This window comes from Schistocerca nitens, chromosome 4 (assembly GCF_023898315.1).
Source record: "Schistocerca nitens isolate TAMUIC-IGC-003100 chromosome 4, iqSchNite1.1, whole genome shotgun sequence".
Taxonomy (NCBI): Eukaryota; Metazoa; Arthropoda; class Insecta; order Orthoptera; family Acrididae; genus Schistocerca; species Schistocerca nitens.
The window spans coordinates 742,145,698-742,172,645 of record NC_064617.1 but is presented as its reverse complement, the minus strand read 5'-3'; the positions used below and the strand labels follow the sequence as shown (position 1 = coordinate 742,172,645).

The following is a 26,948-nucleotide window of genomic DNA, read 5'->3' as shown; positions in this document are numbered from 1 at the left end:
ATCTAAAGAGTCTCACTTGTATCGTCAAGAGCGATGTATAACAAGGATGGATTAAAGTTAGGTATTCCAGAAGCTACGCACTTTTCTTTGTAGCATTCATTACGTATCCTGTTTCAGACCTCTCTAGCCTGCGTGAGTTTAAGCGCGTGCCTTTCGGTTACCCGTCACTGTGGACTGGCTGTCTTGTCAGTCCACAACACAGTTGATCCCATCCTCGTCGCCAACTGTGTTGTGGACTGAGTGCTCTCGAGACCTGCCGTGTGGTGGCGCTCGGTCTGCGATCACTGACAGTGGCGACACGCGGGTCCGACATGTACTAATGGACCGCGGCCGATTTAAAGCTACCACCTAGCAAGTGTGGTGTCTGGCGGTGACACCACAAGACTTATTTAAAGAATGATATCATACGGGTGGAGTGAAAACTGAATGATTGACGGCAATGAATCATTGTGTGTGGTTGTTTGTGGCAGATGATGTTCAATGTGGAATGAAGGTCAATATGGTACGATGGTCATTGACACTTGCATTAAACGGGAACACACTTAACAATACACATATGAATGGACATCTATAAGATCCATGAAGTGACTCCATCTAGACAGCGTGGTGCAGCTACGAGCTAGTGATGCTCCAGCCCCCCCATCAGATGCCACCCACGACTTGCAGCACACAGGCATGAGTGGCCTTCAGCGACAATTCGGTCGATACAGCAGTCATGCAAGTACATGACAATAAACTTTCACCAATTGGCTACTGCAAGGACAGCTCCAATCCAGACGCCCTATCAAAAGTATCCGGATACCTGGCTTAAAAATGATTTACAAGTCGTGGGGTCCTCCATCGGTGATGCTGGAATTCAATACGGTGTTGGTCCACCCTTAGCCTTGATGACAGCTCCCACTCTCGCAGGCGTACGTTCAGTCAGGTGCTGGAAGGTTTCTTGGGGAATGTCAGCCTGTTCTTCACGGAGTGCTGTACTAAGGAGAGGTATCGCTGTTTGTCGGTGAGACCTGGCATGAATTCGGCGTTCCAAAACATCCCAAAGGTGTTCTACAGGATTCAGGACAGGACTCTGTACAGGCCAGTCCATTACAGGGATGTTATTGTCGTGTAGCCACTCCGCTACAGGTCGTGCATTATGAACAGATGCTCGATCGTGTTGAAAGACGCAATCGCCATCCCCAAATTGCTCTTCAACAGTGGGAAGTAAGAAGGTGCTTAAAACATCAATGTAGGCCTGTGCTGTGATAGTGCCACGCAAAACAAAAAAGTGGTTCAAATGGCTCTGAGCACTATGGGACTCAACAGCTGAGGTCATTAGTCCCCTAGAACTTAGAACTAGTTAAACCTAACTAACCTAAGGACATCACAAACATCCATGCCCGAGGCAGGATTCGAACCTGCGACCGTAGCGGTCTTGCGGTTCCAGACTGCAGCGCCTTTAACCGCACGGCCACTTCGGCCGGCCACGCAAAACAAGAAGTTGTGCAAGCCCCCTCCATGAAAAATACGACCACACTATAACACCACCGCCTCCGAATTTTACTGTTGGCACTACACACGCTGGCAGAAGATGTTCACCGGTCATTCGCCATACCCACACCCTGCCATCGGATCGCCACACTGTGTACCGTGATTCGTCACTCCACACAATTTTTTTCCATTGTTCAATAGTCCAATGTTTACACCCCTTACGCCAAACGAGGCGTCGTTTGGCATTTACCAGCGAGATGTGTGACTTATGAGCAGCCGCTCGACCATGAAATCCAAGTTTTCTCACCTCCCGCCTGTCATAATACTTGGAGTGGATCCTGATGCAGTTTGGAATTCTTGTGTGATGGTCTGGATAGATGTCTGCCTATTACATATTAGGACCCTCTCCAACGGTCGGCAGTCTGTCATTCAACAGACAAAGTCGGCCTGTAAGCTTTTGTGCTGTACGTGTCCCTTCACGTTTCCACTTCACTATCACATTGGAAACAGTGAACCTAGGGATGTTTAGGAGTGTGTAAATTTCGCGTACAAATGTATGACAGAAGTGAAACCCAATCACCTGACCACGTTCGAAGTATTTTTGGGGGTTTCCGGATACTTTTGATCACATATTGTATGTAGGGTACATGTTCATGATCTCTTGGTAAAGCTTAGATGAGGTTTTGACAATATCTGCAATGTGCTTGGATCTTTAGCTGTATATATAAAATTTCATGATTTTCTTTTTTTTTTTTTTTTTAAATCTGTCCATAATTATGGCATGCCCAAGTGGGATAACACCTACACCTTCCACACCAACACCTATGCTTCCCCCATCAGTTTTCGAAAAGGAACCTCTGATGTCACAAATTTGAGCACCATCTGGTGGCAGTATTGTTAAGAGAAGTCGTTTCACGCACGCACACACACACACACACACACACACACAAGAGAAAACTGTGGGTAGAATGATTGAATTTGGGTGGGGGAGGGGTGATATTTTGAATTCTTCTTCACTTCTTGAAACAGTATAACACTTGCACTGGCATCTTCCCCAAATAAGGATAAAAAGAGCTACCCTATGTCTTTCTACTGCACAGACTTGTAGTTTCCTGCCAATGTAGGGGTGGGGGGTGGGGGGGGGCGGGGGTGGGGTGTGCGGGGGGTGGCAGTGGAAAGCATTGGCTGGGGGTTGAATTGTGAACTTGGCCAGGCAACCCTCACTCAAGTCTGAACCCTCACTCAAGTCTGAGCTGAAATTCCACACTGTTATATAAATAGTTTGGAAAATTGCCTCTGTCAAGTGGGACAGGGGAAAACTCGTGACATCACAATTTTGAGCGCCCTCTGATGGCAGTATTGTGAACTAAGCTGGTAGGCCACTGCAGGGGGTGGTTTTATGAATTTTTCCTCCAACATGATAACAACTGCAGATCCAAAAAATACCAAACTGTGTGCTTTCAATCTGGCAGCTCAGCACAGACTGAACTACTTGTACCAATGGAGTCACTGTACATGACTGCTGGCAGTGGTGGTCGCGGAATGTACGATTGCAAGAATACCGGCCTCATACGTCCACATGAGCCTACTGAGAGGGAAGACCATCGTGTGTGCGTATGGCTCTGGGGCATCGCACTGCATCTGTAGCAGCAATCTGACCAGCAGTTGCCACTACAGTGACGCATCAAACTGTTACAAACAGGTTACTTCAAGGACAGCTCCGAACCAGATGCCTTGCAGTGTGCGTTGCACTGACCCCCAAACCACCGCCATTTGCAACTTCAGTGGCGTCAAGCGAGAGCTCATTGGAGGGCAGAGTGGAAGTCTGTTATGTTTTCTGATGCAAGCTGGTTCTGTCTCGGTGGCAGTGATAGCCGTATGTTGGTTAGATGGAGATCACATGGGGGCCTGCTACCAATCTGTCTGCATGCTAGATGCACTGCACCTTTACATGGAGTTAAAGTCTGGGATATGGAGTTATGGTCTGGGGTACGATTTCGTATAACAGCGGGATCACTCTCGCGGTTATACCACGTACCCTGACTGCAAATATGTGTATCAGCCTCGTGATACGACCAACTATGCTGCATTCATGAACAGCATTCAATGCGATCCTTGCCCACGTACCGCTGGTGTTACCCGAGATGTTCTACAGAATGTGGACATGTTGCCTTGGACTGCTGAAGCACCAGACCTGTCTACTGTCGAGCACATATGGGACATCTTCGTACGACAACTCCAGCGTCATCAGCAAGCAGCATTAGCGTTCCTGTATTAACCGACTAAGTGCAACAGGCACCGGAATTCCATCCCACAGATTCCTAACCGCCACCTGTAAAGCACAATGCATGCACGTTTTCATGTTTGCATTCAACATTCTGGCAGTTACACCTGTTATTAACGTACCAACATTTCACGTTTGCAATGGGTCATCTCGCGCTTATATTAACCTGCGTCCTTGCAATTTTAATCACTTAATATATTACCTAGACAAATCTATTTCCAAAATTTCATTAATCTGCTTTAATTATTTGTAGGTGCTGCTATTTTTTTCTGTCAGTGTATGTATGAAATAGAACATTGAGCTATAGCTGTAATCGTTCGTTACATCAATATGTTTACTTTTGTAGAATCTTTGTCCTAAGAACAAAATATAGTTCTTACACTTTGCGAAAGAGAAGACATTGTGTGTGTTTGTAGTTTCTATTCGGGTCCTGAAGCGCCAACTGGGTCAATGTCACAGCTAATCGATTGATGACCACTCCCCGCTACTTTATTCAGCAAACTGTAGGATACAAACATCACATTAAAGATATTCAGTAATGCAGACTTGTAGGGTAGCGATTTGTCACGGTGTCTGAAGCTCCAGTAACACTGTGTGTTTCCGACAGGCCACAGGACAACGGATCGGCGCCGTGGTGCAGGCCCTCTGCACGCTAGCGCTGTCTGTGATCGCGTGCCTGTTCTTCGAGTGGCGGCTAGGTCTGGTGGCCATCGCCTTCATCCCAGTCATGGTGCTGGCTCAGTACTTCGACGACCGGATGGTGCTCAAGGAAGCCAAGCGCAAGCAGAAGTCCATGGAGAAGGCCACTATCGTACGTACTTATCGGCAATCAACTCTGAGTAAGAATGTTATTTAGAAGCCAAAGGTCTTCTGCATTAGGTTAATTAAGTTTTGAAAATAAATTTTCGTCACATTAACTGGTGACCATCCACCTCTATAATACAGTCACGCACATCATCATAATGACAGGCATAATTAATGTTCTCACCATACATATTATTGTGTTTGTGTCTAAACTGTCATTCTCAATGCCTGAAGAACGATATGAGGTACCGTGAATAGAACGACCTCCTCCATGGCAGCTAGCATGGATTTCGGAAACATAGATCATGTGAAACCCAACGCATGATCCTCATATGACATTCTGAAAGCCATGGATCAAGGCTGCCAGATAGATGCAGTACTTTTCGATTTCCGAAAAGCATTTGACTCAGTATAACGCCTACGCTTATTATCAGAACTACGATCGTATGGGGTAACAGACTAAATAGATGACTGGACTCCTCTTGCTAGGCAGGACGCAGAATGTTTCCTTAGATGGAGAGCCATCGACAGGCGTATAAGTAATTTCGCGTATATCCCAAGGAACTGTGTTGGATTCCTTGCTGTTCATGTTGTGTATTAATATCTTTGTGAATAATACTAATAGTAACTGATACGTTTCTTGCGATTTATTGATTGCTCAACGTTTATAAGGGTTGGGACCAAATGAAGATTAAGCACCATTCACAATATAGATAAGACAATTTATTTAAAAATACATAACAAGACTGAAATGTTATCTTCTGAGAACATTTAAAAGAATTTTAGTAGTGATAACAATTTTTGATTAATGCAGATCAAGAGCCTTTACGCTTCGTTAAAGTTTGAAAATAAAAAAATCAACCATTATTCCCTGGTGCTAATAACAAACAATCGCTCAAATTGAATGCAGTTTAACAAGGATTATTAAAAAAAACAGTTTTTGATGTTTCTGAGCAACAGTCATACAATAATTTTCAAATGAGCACACCACCACATGACTGTATTGTTGTTTATTTCATTTCGACCATGTTTCGGACTTTTATGCCATTTTCAAGTGGTGAAGTTTGTCATTATATGTGTTAATGACATAAACTATATCTCTTGGAAAGGCAGAAAACGCCGAAATCTGATCATAATTAAATAAACAACGATACCGTTAAATGGCGGTGTGTTCATTCAATGATTATTAAGCAGTTTTTGAATCTATAGGAATGATAATTAACTTTACTAATTAGATATCCAAAAGCGGAAAGATTAAGTGCTCCAAGAGCTGTACCAAAGTTAAAATAAAATTTTACGACCAAGAGAAACTGCAGAATAACAGCGAAATCATAAATACAGCAAAAACACTCTGTAAACCTGGTCAAATAGCTACCGACAGTACAGCTATAGCGAGCTCCCTCATTCTGGCGGGAACTGTTACTGCGGGGCCATTACTCCGCGGTCATGAATTAGCCGTCTAATTAACCAGCATCACCGCCACATAAATGTAACATAGAAATGGAACCGTACTTCGAATAATTCCACAAAAGTACGCCCTCACCAGATTCTTAGACAGCGTTAAAGACAGCTAATCTAGGTGGTGGCGGCAGGAACGTCAGCGGACGTAATTCCAACAGGTCACACCTCCAGCAGCCGATGCTGCTGCAGATAGACTACGCCATTGGGACTCCTCTGCACCATTCCAACCAGACGTCCCAACCAGCGTCACACTCTACGCCCCGTGTCTTATGTGACCCCAATGTCTTCTATCGGACCCAGAATCCTTGGAAGCTAGAAGGCCACGGGCTAACAACCGCACATCTTCAGTCTTCAACCGCCACTCAGCTCCTTCTGCCTCACCTTGCCCCGCACTGGCAAATCCCCCCCTTTCCAGCATATGTGTGCCCTCTCGCTGATACGCTCCGTGCACCACGATCTTTGTCTCAAGGACGTTCTACGATTTATCGACAGTTCGTGGCAGACGAATTACGGCGTAGACGTATCAGCACAAATATTCAGTCAGAACTTGATAAGATGTCAAGGTGGTGCAAAGATTGTCTAGTTGCTTTAAATTTTCAGAAATGTAAAACTGTGCACTTCACAAAACGAAAAATCATGGTATCCAGTGAATAAAATATCAGTGACAGTCGGTAAAATCACACAAAAATCTGGGTGCAACATTCAGGAGGAACATGAAATAGAACGATCCCATAGGCTTTACATAGGTAAAGCAGGTGATAGTTTTCTGTTTACATCTACATTTACACAGATACTCCGCAAGCCACCGTAAGGTGTGTGGTGGAGGGTACCACGTACCACTACTTGTCATTTCCTTTCCTGTTCCACTCGCAAAGGAGCGAGGGAAAAACGACTATCTATATGATGAGCGCCGGCCGGTGTGGCCGAGCGGTTCTAGGCGCTTCAGTCTGGAACCGCGCGATCGCTACGGTCGCAGGTTCGAATCCTGCCTCGGGCATGGCTGTTTGTGATGTCCATGTGATCCTGTCTCGGGGATGGATGTGTGTGGTGTCCTTAGGTTACTTAGGTGTAAGTAGTTCTAAGTTCTAGGGGACTGATGACCTATGATGTTAAGTCCCATTGTGCTCAGAGCCATTTGAACCATTTTACATGTTCTCATATCTTATCTTCTTCGTCCTTACGCGCAACGGCAGTCAGCTTCAAATGCCGGTTCTCTAACTTTTCTCAATAGTGTTTGTCAACAAGAACGTCACCTTCCCTCCAGGGATTCCCATTTGAGTTCCCGAAGCATCTCCATGACACTTACGTGTTGTACGAACCTACTGGTAACAATTCTTGCAGCCCGCCTATTCGATGTTAACGTCCCTCTCTGGGAATTTCAATGTCCGAGGGGAGATCGGTACAACGCCGCAGTTGCGGTGTTCTTCGCGTTATTGGTAGAATAGTGGGGAAGTGCAATAGTCCACAAAGGAAACTGTTTAAAGATCACTCGCACGACCGATTCTAGGTTATTGATCAAGTGTGTGGGACCAATACCAAATAGGACTACAGGTGACTTGAACGTGCACAGAGAAGGACAGCAGGACGGCCACAAGTTTGCTTCACCCGCGGGAGAGTGTCAGACAGATGTTGAAAGAACGAAGTGGCCGACTCTTGAAGATAGATGGAAACTATCCCGAGAAAGTTCACAAATACAGTTTCAAGAAACGGGTTTAAAAGACTACTCTAGGAGTATGTTACAACCCGCAACATATCGTTCCCAGAGGGAACGTAAGGACAAGATTAGATTAATTACAGCACGCACGGAGGCATTTAAACAATCATTGTTCCCGCGCTCCACATGTGAACGGAAGAGGAAAAGGCCTTGCTAAGTGCTGTAGTGGACGTATCCTTTGCCACGCACTTCAAAGTGCTTCGCAGAGTATAGGTATTGATGTAGACATAGATATTTACGCCCATAGTAAAGCCATTGAAAGGCCGCCTTGAACAGAGTGAAAGTAAATAAATTTTTACGACGGAAAAAGGGCGATTCGATTTGTGGTGCTTATCTGTGTTAATGTAGAGATCCCAATCTCTGTTTATATATGTGGTGTCTGCCTACTAAGCTGGAGACCCGGGTTCGAATACCAGTCCGTTATAAACTTTCAATTTTTCCAATTGATTTCGGTCAGTGCCCACCCCAGTCAATGTCTGTAATTCCTTCATGTCTTAATTCATAATGGCTGCTGAGAATAGACGCGCGCGCCCACACACACACACACACACACAGAGTCACGTCAGACATGACACTCCTTTTATTTCGTGAATGATTAGACGTACTGAAACGCGGGTTTCGACAAATGTTAGAGAGTCGTGAGGCACGTATGTTTTTGTTTGGTTAATGTTTTTAGCGCAGGTATCAACTGAAATACTGAAATAAGTACTTTTCTAAGTGGAACTAGACACTTTTTGTAACTGCCTTCGACAGCTATTGAGAAAACAATGACAGTGATACAGCGTTTGTTAATGTAGACATTGAAACCCGTCGTAAAAAAATCGAGGAATGTCCTATAACGTGAGAGGATGGTAACTGGAAACGGCATTTCCGATGAAAAAGACTGCCAAGCAGGCGTCTCGGTCCAGGCTGCGTAGTTGTATACGTAAGGTAGGCCTGTGCTCCGAGAATAAAGCTCTATTTTCTCATGAACCGACATACGACTTAGATGCAGGGTCACCTACGAATGCTGTATATGGAAACCGACATAGGCTAAATCTTGCGTATCACAGAGGGCTTAGGAAAACTATTTCATACGAGGGTTGGAACTTCAATATTGGCAACTATTTATTTGCAGCTCGTACAAAATAGGTACGTTTGTCAAAGTTATACTGACCTTCAAAATAGTTACCAGCATTGTGTACAACCTGTTGCCAGCGATGTGGAAGTCGTAGGGTACTCTTAGCAGTGCCAGTTGTGTTGTAAGTTCGGGCGGCGCAGTCTATTGCCCGACGAATTTGTAGCAGTTCTGAAGCGAATGCTGTGAAGTGTTTCCTTCAGTTTAGAAATCGAGTTGAACTCACGAAGGCTTAAGTCAGGGAGTGCAGTAGGTGGTATAGCACTTAGCAGCCCCAACAGTCAAACAAATCAGTAACAGCTTGCACTGTACGTGCTGGAACATTGTCCTCCAAAATGATGGTCAGGTCCTGCAGAAAGTGTCATCACTTCTGTCTCTATGCTGTTCATTTTTGGAACACAACCTACAACCAGCTTAGAGACGTATGTTTTCCAGCGTAGTATTACCATGAACGTTATCCTTATCTACACGGACAATGGGAATAGAAACCCAGTTCGGGCATCGGCGAACATCTGTTTTCGTTCTAGCTACTTAATACCACGACATGCTGCTGGGCCACGCAATATTTGTTGATACGTAGTTGTGCTCGTCGCAGTATTGTAATAAATGTCCACCTCATACACTTGCTTATTTAAGCAGGCCACCACCTACATAGACGATGAGTCGCAGGGCTTTAACGAAAATATATGTTCATGAAAATTTTGTAGCATAGTACCTTTATGTCCTTCCCTGTTGATGAGACATGGTAATGTCTTATACTGCATTCCACCACTGGTAGGTAATCCTGTGCGACAATAAGATTCTTTATAACCATTTGCATTATTATAAGCACAGCATGATCTTTCGGCGTAAAATGTTTATCATACTCACTTGCTACCACCTCTGTAATCATAAACATCCGCATTTCGTACATTTCTTTGAATGAATGGGATCCAAATTTCATATAGCGTCCATCCTTCTTCTTGAAGCTGCAGATTTTACATACTCTAGGAAAGCGTGCACATACAAAGGTGAATGACTGATGATTTATACGCACAGAGAAAATAAATTATTTTGTGACTAGTTTGTTTCGTTTCCTTCTGACTTTTTCTTGAAAAACTGACACAGAAACTAGAGACAGAGATAGTCTACCGTCTGTAACAGAAAGCATGTTTGTGTACAGAACTCCATTGTGTTTAACATAGGTGTTGTCAAATCTGTACTAATACAAAAATAGTCAGAAAATGGATGGCGTTGTGCACCAACTAGTTAATCCTAAGTACGTGTCCCACGAGGAAAAACAGACACTCTGTGGCTTTTATAACAAAGTGCTGTTAATAAGAACCCGACCGTAACACTTCTTCAACTAGCATTTAAATTCCTGGAACAGCCATACATGTTACAAAATGTATGTATGTTTATATGTGTGTGCGTGGGTGTGTGCGTGCGTGGGTGCGTGAGTGCGCAGGTGCGTGCGTGTGTGGGTATTTGTGTGTGTGTGTGTGTGTGTTCCACATCTCCTCCCAAAACATTGAGGTGATTTCAACAAACTTTGTATACACATCCTTCAGTGTACCGCACGTGATTCAGGAGGTGTCATAAACACTTAGATGCATGAAAATATGCCGCATCATGCATGAAGTCTTGATACATTTATTCTTTACAAACACTGGCAGCGCTTTTGACAGCTTTCAACTGTGAAGCGGAAACGGCTGTACGTGAAAACAATTACTTTTTATAGAGCTATGAAGAGGTGTTGCCAAAGAGACGTTTACAAAATCGCGCTGTAGACAAGCGAAGCAGCTGTGCCTAACGCACAGAAACTGTCTGGGATATTACACTATAAACACTGTTCATTACTTTTCGTTTTAAGGGCAATGCCGGCTTTGTCAGTTAGTATTTCATAAAAGGGCTTCGCTTTACTCGTTGGATTCTGAGAAATTGCAATTAGGCAAGAAAGGAGACTGCTTACAAAACACTCGTGCGGCCCAGCCTAGGGTATTAAAGTACGTGGAACTCATGTTGTTATTGTCGTCTTCAGTCTAGAGACTGGTTTGATGTAGCTCTCCATGCTACTCTATCCTGTGCAAGCTTCTTCATCTCCTCATAACAAACAAGATTAACAGGGATACTGAATGCATACAAAAAATGACAGCAAGAATGGTTACACGTTTGTGCGTCTTCGTATTTTCGCTGCGAATTGACTGATCCATTAAATTTCTGAGGCGCACTCGTTGAAACTCTATTTCGTCAGTGTGTTAGCTCACTCAGATGATGACCGAATGGTGTACCGTCGAAAAAGGAAATGAAGCAATGAAGTTTCTGCAGTCTGCGCGTCCGAAATCTAATCGCAGGTTTGCTTGAAAATGCTGAAAACCTGCAATAGTAGACGCTTCAGGATGAACGCCCGCGAAAGCCTACGTACAATGTTCAAGAGCAAGCTTTAAGAGGCATTTAAGTGTTACGTATCGCTCCCGTAATGACCCCCAGGAGTAAATTAGACTAATTACAGTTCGCACATAAGCAATCATTCTTCTGGCATTCCATATGGAAATGGACCAGGAAGAAGCCCAAATAAATGATATGGGAGTAGGTGATGCCAATGCACTTCAAGTGGTTTGCAGAGTATAAATGTAGATTTGGGTAAACCTGGCCCTTTACCGTCGAGATTCCACGCATGGACTAATGTCGTACACTCTAAGACAAAAGATAAAAGTTAAAAAAGACGCACTGCGAAAGTATTATCCGAACTGGACGGAAATGGGTAGATGTGATGTACATATGCAGACAAACAAATCATTGCATCTTAAGAAAAAATAGATGATTTATTCAAGACACAGAGCTTCACAAACGGAGCAAGTTAGTAACGGGTTGATCGAACTCAGGCTCTTAAGCAAGCTGATATTTGGTTTGACATTAATTGGTAGAATTGCTAGATGTTCTCCTGAGGTATATCATTCCAAATTTTGTCCAATTAGCACGTTATATCGTTAAAATCGAGAGATGGTTGGAGGGCCCAGCCACAATGCTCCAAACGCTCTCAACTGAAAAGGCTGTTGTTCAAGTTAGGGCCTGGCAAGCATGTAAAAAGCAATAGAAACTCTCTCCGTGTGAGGGCGGGCATTATCTTGCTGAAATGTAAGCCCAGGATGGCCATAAAGGGCAAGAAAACGGGCCGCAGAATACCGTCGACTTACAGTGCCGCTGCGCAGTAATGGTTCCGCGGACGATCAGAGAGGGCTTGCTATGAAAAGAAATGTCCGTACCTGGTAGGTGAGTGGTCAGTGCGACGGAATGTCATACCTAACGGCCCGAGTTCGATTCCCGGCTGGGTCGGAGATTTTCTCCGCTCAGGGACTGGGTGTTTTGCTGTCCTTATCATCATCTCATCTCCATCGACACGCAAGTCGCAGAAGTGGCGTCAACTCGAAAGACTTGCACCAGGTGAACCGTCTACCCGATGGGAGGCCCTAGCCACAACGCATTTCTTTTTATGAAATGAAATGGCACTCCAGATCGTCAATACTGATTGCCAGGTCATATGGCGGGTGACAGTGAGGTTGGTATCCCGCCGTTGTCTCTAGATGCGGCTTTGTTTTGGAATGTCATTCACTGGAATAGAATTGTCTTCGTTGACGATTCGCATACGATCCCCTACGACTAGCGAAGACATGTCTGGAGACTCGGATAGTGTTAGGATACCACCCACGCTGTCGCCTGCCATACTTCCCAATAACCAGGAGTGATAATCCGGGACGCATTTCTTCTCATAGCGCGATCCCTTTGGTTATCCGCGGCACACATACAGCATGGCGATACGTCTGCGATACTCACGGCAAACTGTCCTGGGTTTATATTTCAGCAAGATAATTCCCGCCTGCTCAGGGCGAGAATTTTTACTGCTTGTCTTCGTGACTGCCAAACCTTATCTTGCGCAGCAAGGTTGCCGGACCTCTCCCCAGTTGAGAACGTTTGGAGCATAATGGACAGAGCTAAGGATTTTTGACGATCTAGCGCGCCAGCTGGACAGAACTGGGCGCTACATCCCTCAGGAGGACATGCAACAATCCTTTCAACGAATATCACGGCGAATAGCTTCTAGCATGAGGGACAGAGTTGGACGAACGCGATACTGACTTGCTCGGTTTGTGAAGCACTTTGTGTTGAATAAGTCATCCAATTTTCCTGTAACTGTACTCATTTGTTTGTCTGTGTGTGCACATCACGTCTGTTTACTTGCAACGGTACTTTCGCGTTCTCGTCAATACAGTACCAGAACGTTTAAGTTCTACCACTGTAAAGACGGAAGATCCGCGATTCGGAATGTCAGAACTGTGCAGTAAGTAGTGGCAGGAACACCATCACAAAATCACGCAGCACTAACACTCCAAACCATCGACTCTCTGAGAGAGATTTTAACCGTGTTCAACCCAATGGTAAAGTATCGAGCTATTTTTCTTCGAATCATACAGTTTGGGGGAAAAGCAGTGAGAATAATTACTTTTGGAGACCTTTTATCAGACAAAGCCTGTTATAACAATAAACTGTTTCGCTTAATAAAACGGCCGCCAGTCCAAATCGGGCACAGTGTCTACACAAAAAGATGAAGTCAATTTTCGACACTGAATAAATAACTACTTTCACTCACTACGGTCACTTGGCAGTAAGTACTATTAATCCCACTTTCTGTTAATTTATCACTATACTTCAGTAATTATATGTTTCAACAAGGATACAAAAAAATATGAAACTTATAGTTATCATTCATATGACCAAAACTATTATTTAACACGACTAAATTTCATTTCTTTAGGACTGTTATTTGTTAACGTTTCACCAACACCAATATTTGTCTGGCTTTCTTTGACATGGAGAAGTAACACGAACAATTACTGTTAAGATTGTTGCCATTAAACAATTATGTTACTTTACTTTCAGAAATACTATTGAAAACTTATCCTCATGGCCACGCAAAGCGGTGGCCCTTAAACTGAGATGTGCAAACTTTAGTATTTAATAATGATTTTCAGAATTTACTACCAAAACAGTACTCTTGCCAGTAATATACTATTATTCAAGCTTCAATAAACACCAGGATACTCGGGAATAAAATTCGTTTAGGTAAGGACCCTACTGAGGTAAATGACATAGGTAGATCAAGGTTAAACACAAAGGTAAATTTAACACTTATATTCCACTGATTGAAGATGGATGGTTCACACTGTGATACACTTCTAAATAAAGTACTTTGCCTGTTACTGATGTCGAAGGTGGCGTGAGGCGGCGCTGCGTACTAACATTGCACAGGTACGGCTCTTGATGTACATAGCTCTGTCTTCCTCTTGGTGACGACGATAAAATTGCAAATTTCTGAGCTATTAATTTATTTCCGTACTGCGCCAATGATGTAGAACACGTCCGAGGCCAAAACCCCAGTCTTGCAAGTAAATTCGAGGCTTCTAGTGCTTGACCAACGTAATGCGTGTTCACCACTTGCAGGGCAGCTACCGACTGTGTGCTACTCGCGCGCTAATTCTCACTCGCGCAACCCACCACCTTTTCCATTCCACTACAGAACGGAGTTCCGTTCTACCTATGATCCCTAAATCTTTTCAATTTACGCTTCTGCTTACAAAAACCCTAAGTATGAACCATCTACAATTGCATGGCAGCATATACATACAAAATTGACGTAATTAATTACAGTTGTACTTGAAATATTACATAATTATTTACAAAATATGTTTTAATACACCTACGTCAAAGAGGTTATTTTAAATAGATAAACTACACTCAACAAAAGCTTACTCTCGTTATAGTATTTTCTTAATTTTTCAAAATTATTATGGAACAAAAATAATTTTAAAATATACAGATTAATGGCAGTATTATTTTTACAATAGCATTACAGACTTTCGTCCCTTCGAATAATTCCTTCGTGTTACGTCTCTTCTTTTTTTTATCTTGCAGTGTATATTGCTGATGGTGGTGGTAATGAAATGAAGTTGTTAGGAGGTATACTTTGTCATTTTATATTGTGTTTTTACCAACCACCTTCTTACTCGCTCTATTGTATGTATGAAGAACTCATGTTGGCAGCATTTCTGGTATGCCTGCGAGCGTCTCGTCAGACCAACATCCTCAAGTTAAGTTGCGGACCTACAGCTTATGGACTGCCCTGGTTGACAGGTGGCGGTGGAGGCGGTGGGCAGCATCCGCACGGTGGCGGGCCTGTGCCGTGAGCGGCAGTTCCACGCCAAGTACATGCTGGAGCTGGAGCCGGCCATCCGCCTCGCCAAGCGCAACACCAATGTGCGAGCAGCCGTCTTCAGCCTGGCACGCAGCCTCGGCACCTTCGTCTACGCCATCTGCATCTACTACGGAGGCTTCCTCATCGTCTCCGATAGCGTACCCTACCAAGACGTCTTCAAGTGAGTAGCAATCAATGAAGATGCCACACTGAATATTTCTTCGTTGCCTCTTTTTTCTATCATACGGGGTGTAGAGCCAAATTTATCCACTTCGAACATATACTGAAATACCCGAAGTTATCTGTAATCTAACTGGATAACTCGGGCGTCGAGGACTTTGGTTCGTTGCTTTTCCTAGAGCGTTGCCTGCCGAGTTTTCCTCCTCCGCTTTTCATCATCGTTGTGAATTACATACACACACAGCTCTACACTAAGTACAAAATCATCATAGTTACCTACGCGAAACAGCAGCTAAAACGTCGGACATGCTAGCCGCCGAAGTGTAGTCAACTAGAAGGGCTTGCGCGAAACAGAAATAAAAATCCTGGACAAATAAACACAAGATGTCGTAAAACTGCCATATGAACCGTATTTTTTTCAATTTAAAGTACACAGATTTTTTGTCTCGAGTGTCAGTATTAGCTAAAACAAATTCAGAAATCAAACTGTTTTATTGGCCTTCAGTCCAAAGATTGATTTCATACAGCTTCCATGCTACTCTATCCTGTACAAGCCTCTTCATCTCAAAATAACTGCTGCAACTTGCATCCTTCTGAATCTGCTTACTGTGTGAATACCTAGGTCTTCAATTTTTACCGCCAACACTTCCCTCTAGTACTAAACTGGTGACCCCCTTGGTGTCTCAGACTGTGTCCTATCAACCGATCATTTCTTTTAGTCAAGTCGTGCTACAAATTCCCTGTCTCTCCAATTCTGTTCAGAATTCATAATTTTAGATTCTGTGTTTTAACCGTTTAGAGTTAAATTTATGTACATTTTTAAAAACGGATGTTGAAATCTTAACATACGAGACGTAAATCGCTTCCCATTGGCTGACATTGACGGCCTGCGCTCATGAGCGCCCTCTTTCATTCTATTTAACCCGTGGCTGCTCAGCCATCAGCAGCAGTTTAGCAACTGATCAGTACAGCTGTTCCACGCCTTATCATTGTCAACAGGAAGGGTAACGATAGATCATTTTAACGTATGTTCTTTTTAATGTTTTATGAACTCCCTATGTAAATCAGCAGTTTTAATTTTTCAATATGTGAAGATGGCTTACTACTAGATGCCGAAACCGGTCACATTTTTAGCAAATGGTTGTGCTATAGAGACTTTTTTACTAATTTCTATTCAGTACCTTCTCATTAATTTCATTATCTACCCATGTAATCTTCAGCATTCTTCTGTAGCACCACATGTCAAAAGCTTCTATTCACTTTTTGTCTAAATTCCATGAACCATGGACCTTGCCGTTGGTGGGATCGCTTGTGTGCCCCAGTGATACAGATAGTCGTGAGACAAGTGCAACCATAACGGAGGGGTATTGTTAAGAGGCCAGAGGAACTTGTGGTTCCTGAAAAGGGACAGCAGTAGTCTTTTCAGTATTTACAGTGTCAACGGTCTGGATGTTTGACTGATCCGGCCCTGTAAAGTCAACCAATCAACCAGCCTTGCTGTGCTGGTACTGCAAATGTCTGAAACTAAGGACAAACTATAAGCGCTGTTTCCTCCAGAGAGCATGCAGCTCTACTGTGCGGTTTGGTCTGGCAAACGTGGCAGATATTTAATTTTACGTGCTTCTTGCGGCTGGTTGAATGATGTTCCTATAGGGACCGAAATAAAACTCAAAATCATGGTATTGTACTGTACCAAGGAAATTATGGAACCTGAAATGTTTTGTACTTTTAACATCAGTGCAGCTGAAATGTACAGTGGCACAACTTTCTATGTAGTTCCCATAACGTTTCAGCCAGTCGTCCACCACCCCTGGCAACATTTTATCTAGATAAAAAAATGTTAGTTAGTCACACTTTTATTATAAAATTGAACTTTGTTAAACAATATATTACAAAAATATTTTCCATATTCTACATAGTTTAAAAAGTAGTGAAATATTGCAAATTAAAATTACTATAATTTCTGTATATTTTTAAAACTGTAGAGTCTGGAAGGAACACCTCCCGTATTTCAAAACGTATTTACGAACAAACTAAGAAAGATACAAAGAAAATACTTTTATGAACAACAGCTTGTATTCCATTTTACGTTAAGTGGTTTTAAAAATTATGTCCGCTCAGTGGCAGCCTCCGTTGTTGACACGTTGACGAAACCTTTCCCAGAAGTTGTCGACGGTTCTTCGTGGTATTTCCGGTGGGGAGGCAGCCACCTCCTGGATAATTGCCTTCTTAAGTACTTACAGGTTTGTGGGAGGACGTTCGTACACTTGACCCTTTAAGTGTCCCCAGAGAAAAAAAAAATCACAAAATGATAAATCGGGTCTCTTGTAGGCCAGACAACTACTCCTTGAGATAGGAGAAGACGTCCAGCAAAATTTATATACATCACCGAGAAGTGTGAGCTGTGGCTCCATCTTGTGGGAATCAGACTACTCCCTCTCCATGGTCCTCAACAAACTAGTTTAACGTAGGTCGGAGGAAGCCTTCCTTCACGTGAAGTAGCGATTTGTGATTACCGGTACCGTTACTCCATCTTCTTCGAAAAAAATGCGGACCCCACACTCCAAATTCATCACTGGCGCACCACACTGCCTCACGATGGCTGTTAAGTGGTCGATGTTGAAGTTCTTGAGGCTTTTCTGCTACTCAGTAGCGGAAATTTTATTTCTTTACAGCACCTGATGGTTGCAACTGGGTCTCATAAGAGGAAATTAGAACAGTGTCACAGGGAATGCTGTGAAGAATTTCCTCACATAAAGCTGTGCGAGGTTGAAAAGCTCTCTCACTTTCTTGTTGGGTTACCATCGCTTTCTATGTGTGCATGCGAAGATCTCCGTGCAGGATTCTTCTGACACTCGTCTCAGACATCCCCGGGGCAGCTGTATGTTTAAATGTTGAAGGCTACGGAGATTTCTTGACGAACGCTCTCACAAGCATCATAATTCCCGGCGTTGTTACACTTCTAGGTCGGTCAGTAGATTTTACTTTCGATACAGAAACTGACAGTCTAAAGTTTGATATCCAAACTCGAATAATTTTTGTACCAGGGACAGAATCGGCTAAGTTCTAAACGAATATCAAATACTCGCTGAGTAGTAATCACAGAACTGCTCCGTAATAAACGCCCGGCCCTCACCTAGCACTATGACACGTACATCGCTGTCAATCGATACCCAGTTCACATCAGTATTCCCACCACAACTCACACAGAAGCCTCTACAAATAAGGGACGTCTTTCTGCTGGTCCCTGTAGTTAACGTAAAATGTGGATGGTGAAGCCATAATTTGTAACCTATGCACCATCTTGTGCCTTGAAACGGACGAAGGCCTTTTACTATGGAACACGTGACATTTGCGTATGTGCTCAGTTGCTTTAATGCCTTAACAGTTTTCCCTGTCTTGAAAATGGAAATTTATGTTATTTTCCAATAGCTTATATATGAAAATGCTTTTGACTTGTAACCAGGCTTTGATAACAGTTCTTCTCAATTTGTTTCATTTGCTGAGTATTCGTGTATAGTAACAGTAACAACGCAACACACAGACTTTTGACTATCATCTGGCAAGATTTTACCAATTACAGCACCTTCAAATTTCAATATAACGTTTCTTCCTAGGTAGATGACTATGTTGAACCTAGGAATAGGTTTTTTTATTTCGAAAACCTTAGGTTTCTGGAGAAATTATTGTAATTTCGGAAAAAGTTTGAAGCACACAGAAAGTGAATGATATCATTCTAAAATGGAATAAGAAAATGTATTAAATTTCTGCTACGGGGCTGGGCAGAGGAGAAAGTTAGTAAGTGTTCCAAGGTACAACACTCCCCTACAACAAAAAATGGAAACACTTCGAGGTGCATCGTACTGTGACATTCGCTGTCGTTATTCCCGACACACAGAAACATTGGTAACAAGTACGTCCACAGCAGATACCAGTGCAACGGTGTTTTTCTGTCTCGGACACTTCATGTGCTCTGCAAGTATGCTTCCCATACGGTTCCCAATAGATACTAGTGTGAAGAGCAACGTATAGGGAGGTCACTCCGCTGATACAGTAAAAGTGTGACCATATGGACCTACACATTTATAGAAGTTAAGGAGACGATCTATTGGATCATGAATACTTTGAGCAATCCTTGACACTATATCTGTACAACGTTAAGCTCCATTATTCGTTTGCATTGAAAGGTTATGGGTGACTGACGGTATTACGTCTGAATACTGCTAGGTCTTTAGCCAAATAGAAATGAAACAACACGCAGCAAACACATAATCCTTGGCGAAATCGACACAGCTCTCTCCGGTCAATAAACAGATTTATAATCAAATGAGACGAGCGAGTGCAGTACTAGTTACCTTCAACGTGTAATAAAAAATAGTCCTTGAGATTCGTTCTTGAGAACAACAGGCTTAGGTGTGGAACAGATTATATTTTGTGGAACAGATTATATTTAATTATAGAGGGTCGCCTAACCTTGAAAAAGTTGTAGTACAGTTTAAAGGATCTTGTAATTTAAGATTACACTGAGATTAATATTTATTTGGTATAATGACAGAAGCAAACCGCAATAAAATTAACAGAGGAAGAAGTTCTGTAAACCTCAGTTCATATGACAAAATGAAGCTACCACTGTGGGCAGGCACTAAAAAGTGCGAAAGACTAGATGGACAAAGAGCAACAAGAGCTTCTCATCTCGTCAGTCGAGAAATCAGAGTTAACGATACAACACGAAGTCACAGATTACAGGCAAATTAAGCAACACGAGTTGCGAGGTACAGCAAGCAAGTAACCAGCTGCTCATAATACGGATCACACTGCCCCAACTCCAACACTCACATTTCCCCAATAATAGCAAGAGGGCCCCTGTCAGCACCAGAGAGCCAGAGCAGGACCACTCGGAATCTTCGTTCATGGGTCTCAGCCGCTCAAACTCTTGAATATACCATTTGGAGTGGACGATCCGTTTCTATTGCCAATGTGAAAAATGATAATATCGTTTATTTCATGAAAAAAACAAAACAGGGGAACCCAGTAGAAGTTCCCATTCTTGACGTACAAAGCACACGTTAACAAACACGAGACTACTATTGGGCTGTAGCAGTGTCTCCTCGATTGACTTCATTGCGTAAACATGGTGGCAGGGTGACTCATCTCGACCAGATGACCAAAATGATGGAGTGAGAGCAACTTTTTTCCCATTCTGGCCGGGAAGCACTGTGGTGTCTCGACCTTTGATGCTCGTGCAGGCAGAAATACGAAATTGATTTATTTTTATATTTACAGCCAGGTCAGGCACCGGTCCCGAAGCAGGCCACAGCATCATTCCCGAGGAAACTGCCCGCCGTCTCGCTGAGGATGTTCGCCTCTCCTAAGGAGATTCACAGGCCTCTGCTGGCAACAGAACCCCGAGAGCACAACGGGAGTGCATCTACCCTTTGCGAAAAATGCGAAACCTTCCAACCAACCCCACAAGTCTCGCACTGTCAATAAGATAACCACCAAATAGCGTCATAAAATGAAACAATACCGTTTATCGATAAGTGACAGTAATGTTCCATCACATCCCATCGACTCCACACCAGCAGACGCCACAGACTGCTCCTCCCAATGAATCACCACTCATCTGAATACTTCAGCATATCTCACAGCCGTTTGTTGTCGTCATGCCATATCGCTGCAGTCTTGACCTACTGCGCGTGAGAGTCAGTGGGGAACACCACATGAGCTTGTAAACGTACCTTTCGATTCTGTTCATAAGATAAACAAGTACCAAAAACACTAAGAAGGTTTTATAGGATCACTTCTTTGTCATGAATTGTCAGTGAACTGAACTCTGCAGTTGTTCCTGTGCTCTCCAATAGTTAGACACTCTTCTTGACTTTTCCACATCTTGCGCAGAACTGCACTCTGACCCAACTGAAGTGGAGTGGCAGACACTTCGTTTTGTCACAGTCAAAAAAGACCAGATTGCAGCCTGTAACTACCACCCAGGACGACTATTTACTAAATACAGTGTTCTCGCTCAGCAGTTACAACACATACCTGCTGTACCATGCAGGCACTGAAGCGATGTTTGGGTGTCCAAGGGAAGATTAACACGTCGAAGCATTTATTAAAACTAAAAATAATTACACTTCTCTTATTTTTCATATCCAAGCGGACGATTTAGAAACAACACGATATTAATATCTATCATAGAAATCTTACTTCCAATCAGTCGAATTAAAAACATAAAACTAAAAATCATTCACAAGAAGAAATTTACGCGACAGTAACTTCCTGTAAAATTTACGACACTCTGCTACAGATACCCTTTTACCTTCTGAATCATCTTTTCTGAACAAACTCCATAAGTAATCCATAAATAACGAACAACAAATTTTTGAGAGACCATTAACGCACCTTGAAAGCAACTAAATATTCAGAAATCATAATAAAAGCAAATTCAGTAGCAATGGTTTACATTATTATAAAATACAAGGCTCTACCCAAGTAACGTAGTTGCCTAAGACCGAACGTTGGTCAACACAACCAAGCGGCACCAGCCCTTTGTGGCTAACAGCCGTGGCTCCTCAGTCAGTCCAACTGACATCTGATCATTTCAAAGCTAAACATCTGATGTACCTCCGATGCCCATCCAACACCTCATACACCAGACATTCCATTACACAGTCTGAAAAGAACAATAATTAACAGCCTGGAAGTAAGAGGCTTACAACCGATAACCACCGTGAGTCCCAAGTCACAAGATAGTTAGTTCACTCATTCTCGGATTCAGTCATCACAGTAATCACATGATCAGTTAAGCACTCACACAATAATAGTACATTTAGGTAAGCCCGTACATACATAACATACAGTATTAAATAAAATTCCTCAAGTGCTAGAAGCATTCCTTTACAAATTTGTGTCCTTATGTCAACAAGTAGCACAGTAACATATGCCTTATCAGACCAACAACTGCATGAAATGGTTCAAATTGCTCTAAGCACTAAGTGACTTAACATCTGAGGTCATCAGTCCCCTAGACTTAGAACTACTTAAACCTAACTAACCTAAAGACATCACACACATCCATGCTCAAGGCAAGATTCGAACCTGTGACCGTAGCAGCAGCGCGGTACCGGACTGAAGCGCCTAGAACCACTCTGCCGGCAACTGCATGAAAAACTCGAGAAATTCAGGAAGACTGTGGTGAGAGAAGAACTATACTAAGCAACACAGAATGACATCACATAATGTCAGTTACTCAATACCACCATAGCCATCGGCGTTAAGCTACACAGAGTGAATAATTTGCGCGTTTATAATACACCAGTAACTTCAGCCACCCACTGCCAGACGTTAACAACTCCGCAGAAGCATGGGATCTGGGAATGTTCAAGTTAACCTACCAAGGAATATAGTATCGTGTTACTTCTGCAACGAAGCTCGTGATCTTCAATCTTACCGGTCTCAATTCACAACTGTAAGACACCTCCATATGCAGATTAAGCCACCAGTCTAGTAAGCACTGACACAGTCCAAAACCCAAATTAGTATTATTCGCCGTTAGTTACTTTAACAGGAATATTCGTCGGGCAGTTACTTCAACAACTACTCGTGTAACGAGTCATCACTGTGCTGCCGCACTGTCCCCTACCATTCGACATCGCATTACTTGCTGACTCTTTCCCTTTATGACTCTCGATGGGGCCACTAGCTCGGCTCAAGGAGGGTATCATTTGCAGACGTGGCACTGATCGGCACACTACCGACTGACTGCGACAGGCTGTGAGATATAGTAAAGGTGTTACAGTTCCACTGTGACACGAAGCTTGCCATTGTTCTCTCCCGGAAACTTCAAACAGATTCATCACGTCAAGTGAGCTGTGTGTCTGTAAATATTATTGCTCACTAATTGCTCGATTACTTTATGTCTGGGATAGGTGAGTAACATTCTAACGGTCTTACCTGAGACGGAGGTATCACTATATGCGTAGTATTTGCAAGTTTCAGAATTCACCTGTAAAAATTTACGTGGTACTCACGTTTCTAACGTTGTTGCGTCTTTGTAATGGATTCCATAAGCAGTATGCGCAATCTTTTCTCGTATCCATAGATCGTATGACGTGTGATACACACTATTTACATGATTGTATATAGTGAGTGAGGATAGAATGACACAAGTCCTAGCGATCAGCTGAAGTACCGCTTAATGTATTACAGATATTCTTCTGGACATTTGGCGGAGTCCTACCTCGAAGGATGGTTCGACTGGAAACGATGCTTCATTCCTGTTCAGTCCGAGTTAGAGCTCCGTCTCGAATGACTTTGTCATCGAGGAGTCATTAAGCCGTAATCGTCCTTCTTTCCTTATGCTTCATGTCAAGAGAAACCGGGGACAGGTGGAAAATAAAATTTTCGCTAGCACTTTGCACTGTTTGAATTTAATTTTTCTCAGATGTATAATTACACAAAAGCAGTTTTTCACGTTAGATTTGGGATTCAGTGGAAAAGAAGCATAGGAACAAGGCTAAAGAAGTGAAGGATTGCCTAGGAGAAATTCAAAACACCAGTCTCAATTGTTGGAAGTAGACTTCTCTGCAACTGCTCTCTACAGCTCTACAGAGGAGACTTGTGTTATTAACTCGAAACATCATAAACACCGAACTCTCACTGTAAATATCTGGGTATTACACTACGTTACTGACTTTTTTGTTTACATTATAAATACTCATTTTAGCTAAGAGGAGTAAGTGTCCGTTAAATATTTATTCTTTTTTTTATTTCAGAGTAACTGAAGCATTGTTCTTCGGGACGTATATGGTCGCAACGGCCCTGTCGTTCGCTCCAAACTTCAGGAAAGGCCTGAACGCTGCATCCAAAATCTTCTACCTGCTCAACCGCCAGCCCAAAGTAGTTGATCCTATCAATGCTTCGGATAAAGAATGGGTACGTAAATAACAAGGGGGCGATATCGGAATCCAGTAAAATTTTTTGTGACACACGCTGTACGTTAGCGCATTGTTGCCTCCTATCAGGTCCAAAAATGGTTCAAATGACTTTGAGCACTATGGGACTTAACATCTGAGGTCATCAGTCCCCTAGAACGTAAAACTACTTAAACCTATCTAACCTAAGGGCGTCACATACATCCATGCCCGAGGCAAGATTCGAACCTGCGACCGTAGCAGACTCGCGGTTCCGGACTGAAGCGCCTAGAACCCCTCGGCCACCGCGGCCGGCCTATCAGGTCCATTGTCTAGGAAACACCTACTGAAATTCTAAGATTTTTACGCCTACTAGGATTAATCCTGGTAACTGTGAACAAGAATTTACCAGTTTCAAGTGTAGATATGCTACTCCTGTTGTATATGAGGTATGATACCGAGAGAATTTGACAGAGTACTGGAAGAGTTAAGCCGAAATAAGGTTCCTGGAGCGGTTGCCGTTCCCTCAGACTTATTGCAGAAGCCAGCTATTAAAAAACTATTCCACCTGGTAATCAAGATGAGACAGGCAAAATACCCTCATACTTCCAGACGAATGTAATGAGACCAGTCCCATAAAGCGCAGATGCCGACAGGTGTTAATATTATTGAAATATCAATTTTATAAGACTCGGCAACAATATTCAGACACTTATGACCTATAGTGCAATGGGAAGACTGACACAGGGCGATATCGGGCAAGATCAGTCAGAGTCCCAGAGAAATGTCTTGCCTTAAAGGTAGGTTGAAGAAACGCAAACCTGCGTTTGCGGGATTTGTAGATTCGGTAAAAGCTTCTGAGAACGTAGACTAGAACACATTCATGGAAATTATAAAACTAGTAGGGATAAAAAACAGAAACCAGACAGCAGTTATAAGAGTCAAAGTGTATGACAGGGAAACAGTAGTTGAGAAGATAGTGAGACAAGGCTATATTGCCGATCTCCGATGTCGTACAATTTGTGCTCATTGAGAAACCTATGAAGAATACCAAGGGAAAATTAGAAATGAAAATTAAAGTTCAAACAGAGGAAAAAAGTAATTTGAGGCTTGCTGATGACATTGCACTGCTGTCAGAAACAGTCAAGGACTTGTATAATGTTATAACCCTCCTATCTCTCCGGCTAATTAGGCTTTTCTGTTTGACCGTCTACCTAAAGTCCGTAATCTTTGGGGAAAAGGCATCTATTCCGAAGAATAATGCAAAACAGAGAGAAGTAGATGAAGTTATAACCGAATCTCCACTGTTCAGTACTTTAGCAATAAAGATTAGAAACACAGTTGTGTTAACTTTATGCATTTTTATTGTGTAAACTAATTTTTAATTAACAGTAGTTAGTGGAAAATTTGGAAGAAAGGTTTTCTAAGTATGTCATTAATGAAATAACGAACGGTCGCTAGTTCCTCACCGGAACAAGAATAATTAAATTGAAACTGAACTTTATACCCGAAAGAAATCTTAGTAAGAATAGTTACTGGCGTCATGACGTAGGAACAGTACCACTTTCAAGTACTTCACACCACACATGTCACAGTAGTCAGATAATAATCAAATAGCAAACAACATATCATATATTAATTTTCAGAGATCAATTAAAGTAAGATTGTTTACTGGCTGTGGAGAGAAACTTTTTGTTACGTTACTCACCGTAATACTGACTGTTGTAGTTGTAGCAAGCAGAAAGATTGTTTGAATTTACTCATTGGCAAGGACTGTCATTTATCTAGCAGTTACTGTGATATTTCTTTGTAATAAAAGTTAAAAATTATGCCACAAGCTGTAAACTAGAACCGTGCTTTGACAATGAAATTCAATGTCCAAGTTACGTAAAGTTTTACTTCAATTTTTTTATTATGAAAGTTACTCAGTTTTTAGCAAATGAATTAATACTGGCTTTTGCATCATTCTACTTCTGACATTATTCTTACTACAATCAAAGATTTCATTATTACGTAACTGTCCAAAAGTTGGAAAAATTATGTTTTGATGATCTAATGAATTCATGTACACTTCATTTCCAGTTCATTTTCCGATTATTAAGGGATGGGATGGATACTACTTGGATAATGACTTACGAAAATTATTTACTTGACAATATGCACGAAAACAATGTTACTCAAGCAATAAAATTGCAACTACGCTGTTCAGTCTATTACACTTCTAGTTATAAAAAGTCTAGATCTTACTTCACTTCATGATGCCGTTGGTTTGTCGAGTGGCTTCATTTAGCGGTAAATAGGGCACAGGTTGATCTTCTTGCGACACGATAGCCAATAACAAGGGCCAACAGTACTCCTGATATTATGTGAATTACTCTTGCTGCATTTTTACTGTGCCCAATAAATGCCATACCTTGCCCATATTAAACATCCACCAAAACAACCATTTCAGTTTTCAGTGCTCCACACTTCTGAAACAGACTTTTTGTGTCCGCACTTTTACATAGCCACACCGGCGAATACGCACAACCAATGACACCAATCTCCTCCTCGTGACTCCCAACTTATACTTTTTTGGTGCGCTCGCACGCCCAGCGATAATGTGTTTACAATTTATTACACTCTTTGACAATAGTTTTTCCCTGATTAGGCCAGCGAGTCTACTTAAAAAATGTTAAAATTTCATGCGTATTCTCTTTCTTAAATAACAAATAGCATTTGTAATTTGACGACTTATTTGCAAGAATAATATTCAGCACAACTAATAAAGCAGA

At 42.4% G+C, this 26,948-nt stretch overlaps 1 protein-coding gene across 1 annotated transcript in view; it reads left to right on the top strand.

Annotated features, from left to right (window-relative positions):
* LOC126252983 (ATP-dependent translocase ABCB1-like) overlaps positions 1 to 26,948 on the top strand; it is a 231,734-nt gene that overhangs the window by 187,268 nt on the left and 17,518 nt on the right. The window contains exons 17-19 of the mRNA XM_049954011.1: positions 4,365 to 4,568; positions 15,022 to 15,263; positions 24,037 to 24,196. Of these exons, the coding sequence (XP_049809968.1) occupies positions 4,365 to 4,568; positions 15,022 to 15,263; positions 24,037 to 24,196 (606 nt within the window). The remainder of the gene's footprint in view (positions 1 to 4,364; positions 4,569 to 15,021; positions 15,264 to 24,036; positions 24,197 to 26,948) is intronic.